General features: G+C 42.9%; 1 protein-coding gene across 2 annotated transcripts in view; it reads right to left on the bottom strand.

Annotated features, from left to right (window-relative positions):
• LOC112463841 (rho GTPase-activating protein 7) overlaps positions 1-6,686 on the bottom strand; it is a 212,710-nt gene that overhangs the window by 131,387 nt on the left and 74,637 nt on the right. For both annotated transcript variants that reach the window (XM_025030464.1, XM_025030465.1), the window contains exons 3-7: positions 4,708-6,237; positions 4,091-4,265; positions 3,280-3,519; positions 2,734-2,973; positions 2,288-2,481 (exon numbers count right to left, since the gene is read on the bottom strand). In XM_025030464.1, the coding sequence (XP_024886232.1) occupies positions 2,288-2,481; positions 2,734-2,973; positions 3,280-3,519; positions 4,091-4,265; positions 4,708-6,237 (2,379 nt within the window). The remainder of the gene's footprint in view (positions 1-2,287; positions 2,482-2,733; positions 2,974-3,279; positions 3,520-4,090; positions 4,266-4,707; positions 6,238-6,686) is intronic.

Raw genomic sequence — 6,686 nt, 5'->3', positions numbered from 1 at the left:
AGAGAGACAGAGAGAGAGAGAGAGAGAGAGAGAGAGAGAAACAAGGGAGAAAGAGAGTGGCTCGTTTAAAGCAGTTGATCTGACGAAAGCCCAAGTTTTCCATCGTGGCCTTCGTGCATGCGTATGTGATAGACCACACGGTGTGGCTATATTCGAGGTCCGAGGGATACCAACCGATTAATACGCCACCACGGCTGGCTGCCCCATTAGCTTTGATCGCTCAACACAGGCAATCCGGTACCGGGTGTTCACGCGCGACTTCCGCGCGCGCTCTCGTGCAATGGGTGTTTACCGAGGCAACATGCTCACTCGAGCGCGAATCTCCCCGTGTACTGACACTTCATTGATATAATTTGCATACGCGGCCACCGTCCTACGAAAACTGCGGAGATAAACGCCGCGCCGGAGCAGCGGGCGTACAATTCGGGCATGCCAAAGGTCAAAGTTGCGGCCGGGCTTGCTCACGGAATGCGAAATGTAGCAGCTGGACTTGGGCGATCAAAGCACCGTCGTCGTCGGTCGCACCGAAAATATTTTAAGTAAATAAAGTATCGACTCTCCCGGCACCAAGTGCATCCATGCGAAGCACCGCTTTTAGCGTCAAAGACTGACCTTGCACGATTTTCGGGCACGAAACGAATTCCCTAAGTTCGCTGGATGTTTCGCGCGCATAGAGAGCGACACGCTTGAGACGACACTAAGGAAGAATGTTGGAGAACGTTGGGTCGAGAAAACAATAAATGCGACCTATTTAGTTGCTCGACCGTTTAGCATGACTCTTAATTGTGAATAACGGTTAATTGCCGCGCTGGTACCTTTTAACAGAGCGAACAGCGCTGGAACTCCTGATGTTATACTATATTGACGCGAAATATTCACAGGAATTTTATAAAAGAGACTTATGTTGGAATAATTAAACGCAAATTAAAATTCAACACAGAAACTGCGTTCTCTTATGAAATATCATTGTACGGAAATCGCACTCATAAATGGGATAAATCAAAAATTGGTATGCATATCTTGTAATATCAGAAGATTGGACAATAAAATTATTTTACTAATAATACACAATAATATAATAATATATTGTCAAATCACCAATAACTAATTAGTAGCAATCTATGGCATATTCATGTACAAATTAATTTCCTAATAATTTCCTCTTCAGTCAAAAAATCTAAATATATCGCATAAACATTAGGTTCACAAGATTAATGTTACATTCAATCTTTGTTCATATAATCCAAGTAATTATCCACTAATTCATGTTTCGATCTCCTATGCTAGAACTTGTCAATAATCTCTCTTATCGTAACTATCTACGCAAATTACGAAGATTAATTATTTCTCCGAACAATTAATCATAACGGATCGACGATGCATAAAGTTTAATGATGCATCCGTAGTAGATTGGACCGACCAGTTCTCACGGGAAAGCGATTCTTGCCGATTTGCAAGAAATTCCCATCTTTTGTGAAACAGGTGGGTATTCTTGTCGGAGAAAGGTACTCGCGAGGCTCATCGTCGCAACGAAATGTCATTCTTACGACACTCTTCGTGGCCCACACGAGCCGCAGGCGAGGGATACAAGAGACGCGGTAGGCTAACGTGTCGAACGACGTACGCGAACCACGTGGGCAGAGACTAATAGCTGTCCGTGAACGGCGGATCGTCGAACGCAACCGCGAAGACGGGGGAGCGTATATCTGCGATACCGTGTCGGGTAATCTCGATACCGATAGCGCCGTACACGCTTCGCTGCCGCGCGATTAATGCCCGCCGTCGCCGTCTAGGACGATACCCGATGTTAAGCGCCCGGCCTCTTGCTCCACGAGTCATGCTCGAGTTAACTATCGATATTTAAGAGACGCGAGATATTCAGACCGGCGACTTGACGTCAAACGATACGGACGTTACCGCTTACGTAAGTTTGCACGTTCATCTTAATTAAACAGTAACAAGGTAGGGAAATAAATACAATATTAAACCGAACTTTACTAACTTTTTTCGGATAACTGAAGAATTTCTATGGCTGACTTTTCTCCTCCTCATTGCAAAGGATTTCTCGGATTATTATCAGATATTATCAGACGTTTAAAGGGGATAAAATCATGTAGTACAAAATATTGATAAAATAAGTACAAGACTTTCACGATCAACGTGGAGAACATTTTATATCTATTATATATTTTGATTTTTTCTTCTTTTAGTTCATACAAGCACCTGATTTCAATTTCAACCAACTTTCCGCAACTATTTACTCGAAGTTAAAGAAAGAGAAGCTTACCGGCACCTTCCCGTTGGCGTTCTTGGCGTCATTGTTCTCCAACAACGGCGCACTGCTACTCTTCCCGCCCATTTCCACGGCTAGAGGTTCCGGCTTCAGCTGGAGACTCGCCGCGGACGGAGAAGACGGCGCTCGGGGCGGCGTCTCGAGTAGCTCGCCCGAGCTCAAGGAACTGCTCGCAGTGGTGGACAAGCCTGTTGCAGAAGAATAGCCGAGCGGCTAGATTAGAATTTATACCATGTAGAAATAAACTATCGCAAAGTATATCGTCCAACTAGTAAAATCTTCGAGAAACTGGTCTCATAAAACAAGTTTTTCCAAATAAATGATTCGTATTTATTACGCTTATGCGTATTATTGCGCCGCGCGTAATAAGAAAACATAAAAAATGACAGCTTGACATTACGCGTAGGAGGAATACTCGGAAATATGCCGACATGACTCACATAGCGGTAAATTCGTAGGCCTGGGCGTCCTGATCCTCGGCAACGAGTCATCGAGACCACTACTGCTGTCCACCGCGTCCTGCGAGTACTGGTCGTCGATCTGTTTCGTTTGCGTGTGCACGCTTTCGCGTTTGACCCACACGTCTTGCGAATTCTTGTCGTTCCGCGAGTTCAGTTTCGACGGCCGTCGCCGGATTCGCTCCCATGTCTCTTTGCGATGACATTTGTTCGGTGTTGACGCTACGTGAGAGACAACAACATCGAGATTTAAACAAATATCAATTTTTATATAATACTAAATCTTTAATAATGTAATTATATTAAAATATATTATATGACTAATAAAAGAATATTTTTAGGAGTCGCAAGTGTATTATCATTGTAAATATACGCGGTTATAAATCACAAATGATTTGATTGATAGAAACAAAAATGCTACCAGTAGTTTAATTTCCGAAAGTAAAAGAAGATATAAATGTGGCAATCTGATTTTTAGAATATTTATGTCGATATCTACGAAGAGATAATAAAATAGTTCTAGCTTACGTTTAGTCAATCGGCGGTCCGTACTTCTAGGTGGACTCGCTGTTCCGATCCCACTTTCAAGCGGAGATGCTCTGTCGGTAGTATCCGGCGACAAGCTTCCGGAGGAAATCTCGTCCATGCTTTGCAGGAGGTCTTGAGACGACGATGAGGATCTATTGTCGTCATCCACGGTGTCTTGAGGGGAAACTGGGTCTAAGGTACTCTCATCTTGCAACGACTGCGAATCTAATTGGGACTCGGCTGCGATTAAGAAATATGCAATTTAGAGAAAACTATGAATTAAATATACAATAGTAATCTTACATGTATCATTCATTGAAATATATACATAATACATTTTTATAACTCCCGATATAATATAGTATTACCTAAATATTATTTGTATTTTCTAAAGAACATTCAATAAAATTGTAATCAAACTTTTATAGAAATATAAAAAATATTTGTGTAAACTAATAATGTATTAATAGAATAAAATATATACCTTTATTTATTTTCTATAAATTTTTTATCGTACAAAAATATTCTCTTCGTCAGAAGAGATAAAAAATAAACAAATATAAAATCATAATATATACTATATTCAATACCACCCAAAGGCAGAAACATTATTCCAACCAGATGTAATTTTAAACGACTCGAAAGGTCAACGGGGAGTTAATTTAAACGTAAATCATTGACAAACTCTTGTAATAGTCGCTTACTGGATTACGGAGATCCGAAACGGAAATAAATTTCACGGGCGTTAACTAATCTCATGAATATATATTAAGCGGGCCATGTAAGCAACGTGGGACGATACGAAAATTACCTTGAGGAGAGTCGCAATCGCTGACCCAGGTGAAGCTAGAGCTCCTCGAAATCGCCGGTGACGTTTGAGTCGCCATGTCGGAGCAGGTGAGAGTATCCATCGGCGGACTATTTGGGCAACAAGAACCCGAGCCACTTCGTATTCTCGACAACAAAGACTGCAGGGAAATAGGCAACTACAAATGACAATATAAATTAGTTAGACCTCGCTTTTCCATTCTTCCAAATTATATTTTTTCTTAAATATGAAAACAACAGCTTCATATTTTAATAACTTAATGCATGCTATTTCCAAATAAATTTTTTTAAAACAATGTTTGCAAATTTAAAAATACTGTAATGGATAATACCGAGCTAATGATTAAATTCAATTCTATTTTTATTAAATAATTATTTAAAAGCATTTAATTAAAAAACTGTAAATATTTGATTAATCAAATATTTACATATTAATAATTATTTAAATGTATCTTCTGATTATAATTCTCTGAATTTATATAGACTCGTCGAGATAAATATACATATTATAATGCAAATAAACTAATGCATGATTAATTCTCAATAATTTCATGTCGGTGAAATATAATTAGTTGTAAGAAATATCAATATGAAACTTACGGATCCCGTTTTCGCGTTCTGCTCCTCCATAATCCTCTTCACGTCAGCGTGCTCCAGCTTGCCGAGGGTTCCGTTCTCGATCCCGCAATTTCCATTGACGTCACCGTTCTCGGACAAGTCGCAATTCACCGCAACGTCGTTGCCCCAAGTTCGCGTCAACGAGAATTTCTTCAAGTCCACCGGGCTGACTCGTCTGATATCTCGGTCCGATTCCGACAATCTTTTCGCGGTGACGTCAGAACGTAGAGTTAGCGGCGATATCGCTCTCTTTTTTCGAATCAACGTTTCTCTCGAGTTCGCCTTATCATTCTTCGTCTCATGGAGCCTGTCGTTTCTCAAGCGCAGCATATCTTGATCCGGCAGGGAAGACACGCTAACCAGAATGACGTCGTCGGAGCTCTCGTGGAACACCGGAGTGTGCCGTTTCCTCAATAATTTCGAGAACGGTGGCTTCTTCTCGTCCGTGGGTGTTACGGGCGCTGATTTCGGGACGTGATTGTCCAACGATTTAGATCTGCCCGTCTCCTCGTTCGGAAATACGTCGTCGTAATCGGGATCCATGGTCTCTCGATCGTCAGGACCTCGTCGGAGTCTCTGCAGTCGCATTGCCTTTCTGCGCTTTTGGCTCGTTAGATTGATGGGAAGGCTCGTCTTTCTCTCGGATCGTTGTCGCGGCGGTAATTTCGCGTTCGCTTCTTCGGCGTCTTCCTCAGCGCATCTGAACGATCCGGCTTGGAGCGCTGTGTCCACGTTGGTGTCTTCATTGGTCTTCAAACTTAATCCTACGGGTGTCTTTGGTGCATGGCAAGGATTCGATCGCGTGTCTTTCGAGATGCATTCACGTTCCAATTTCGACGGTAGACTAGAGGTGATTCTATCGATCTGGCTCCTGATCGAGTTTATTGGTAGACAGTTGCTGGGCTCGTCGTAGTCGGAGCTCAGAGTCTCCGCGGTATGAAATCGCCCACGTTTGCCAATGATGTCCTGCAGATTCTCCGGCAGGCTACCGCTCTTCCTTCCTTCAGGAATTACTCGATCGTGAGGCTCGTCGTAATCGGAGTTCAACAGACAGCGACGATCATCGTCGACGAACAGTTTTCCGTTCCTGCGATCTCGTAGACTCTTCTCGTCTCGAAGAGAACCACGTTCACCGCTGAACTCTCGCTCGGAGCACTCGCTGTCAGATATTCCGAATTCGTTCAGCAGCTCCTTGTATTGTACCACCCTAACGTCGTCGTCGCCACGCGCCGCTTCTCTCCTCGTTTTTTCTTTGGTAAGCTCGTTGATCTCGTTGGCGATTATACTATTGAACTCCGCGAGGATGCTGTTCGACCACTCGCCGATATCCTCGCCGCCTCTCGTCAACGAGTTTTGTCTCCTCACGAAGCCGTGCGATTTCGTAGCGGGCAAATCTTTCGGGGTGAACGAATCGTTCGTGTAGTTCGACAATTTTTCGGGCTGAGTCGAATGCTTTGTCTCTTTGCGGAGTGGAGTCGTTGGAGCTGATTCGATTATCTCGCCGATTTCCTCCTGCAACCAATCAAAAATTCAAAGCGGTTAAAACATTACATTGCCGGAGAATAGCCTTTTCACTAACTAAGAAGTACGTTATTTTTGCAAAGCGTGATATACAGCTCGTGAATGGAATATAATATCATATGTGCTACGTAATTTAAATTAAAGAAGAAGCTTCATTGAAAGTCGTCATCATTTAAACATAGCTGTCGCTCGATCGACGAGGCTAAAGTAAAGAGAAACTTGCAAAAATCTATTGGCGATAGATACGTTAGGTTAGGTTAGGTACTATCTTTGCGCCGCGGATATCTCGCGCGTACAGTTAGCCAGCGGAACGCATTTATAAAGTGGCCCATAATGAAGCGGTTACGAGAGAGGCTGACAGAACCAACGCGCAACGCGGTCCTCCGTTGCTCGTCATGCGAAATAAAACGAGGGAATCGGCCAGCTGCCGCGACTTAACA

The sequence above is a fragment of the Temnothorax curvispinosus genome, unplaced genomic scaffold, assembly GCF_003070985.1.
Source record: "Temnothorax curvispinosus isolate PA1 unplaced genomic scaffold, ASM307098v1 QBEX01013717.1, whole genome shotgun sequence".
Classification (NCBI taxonomy): domain Eukaryota; kingdom Metazoa; phylum Arthropoda; class Insecta; order Hymenoptera; family Formicidae; genus Temnothorax; species Temnothorax curvispinosus.
The sequence above is the reverse complement of the archived record's forward strand: the minus strand, read 5'-3'. Positions and strand labels throughout refer to the sequence as shown.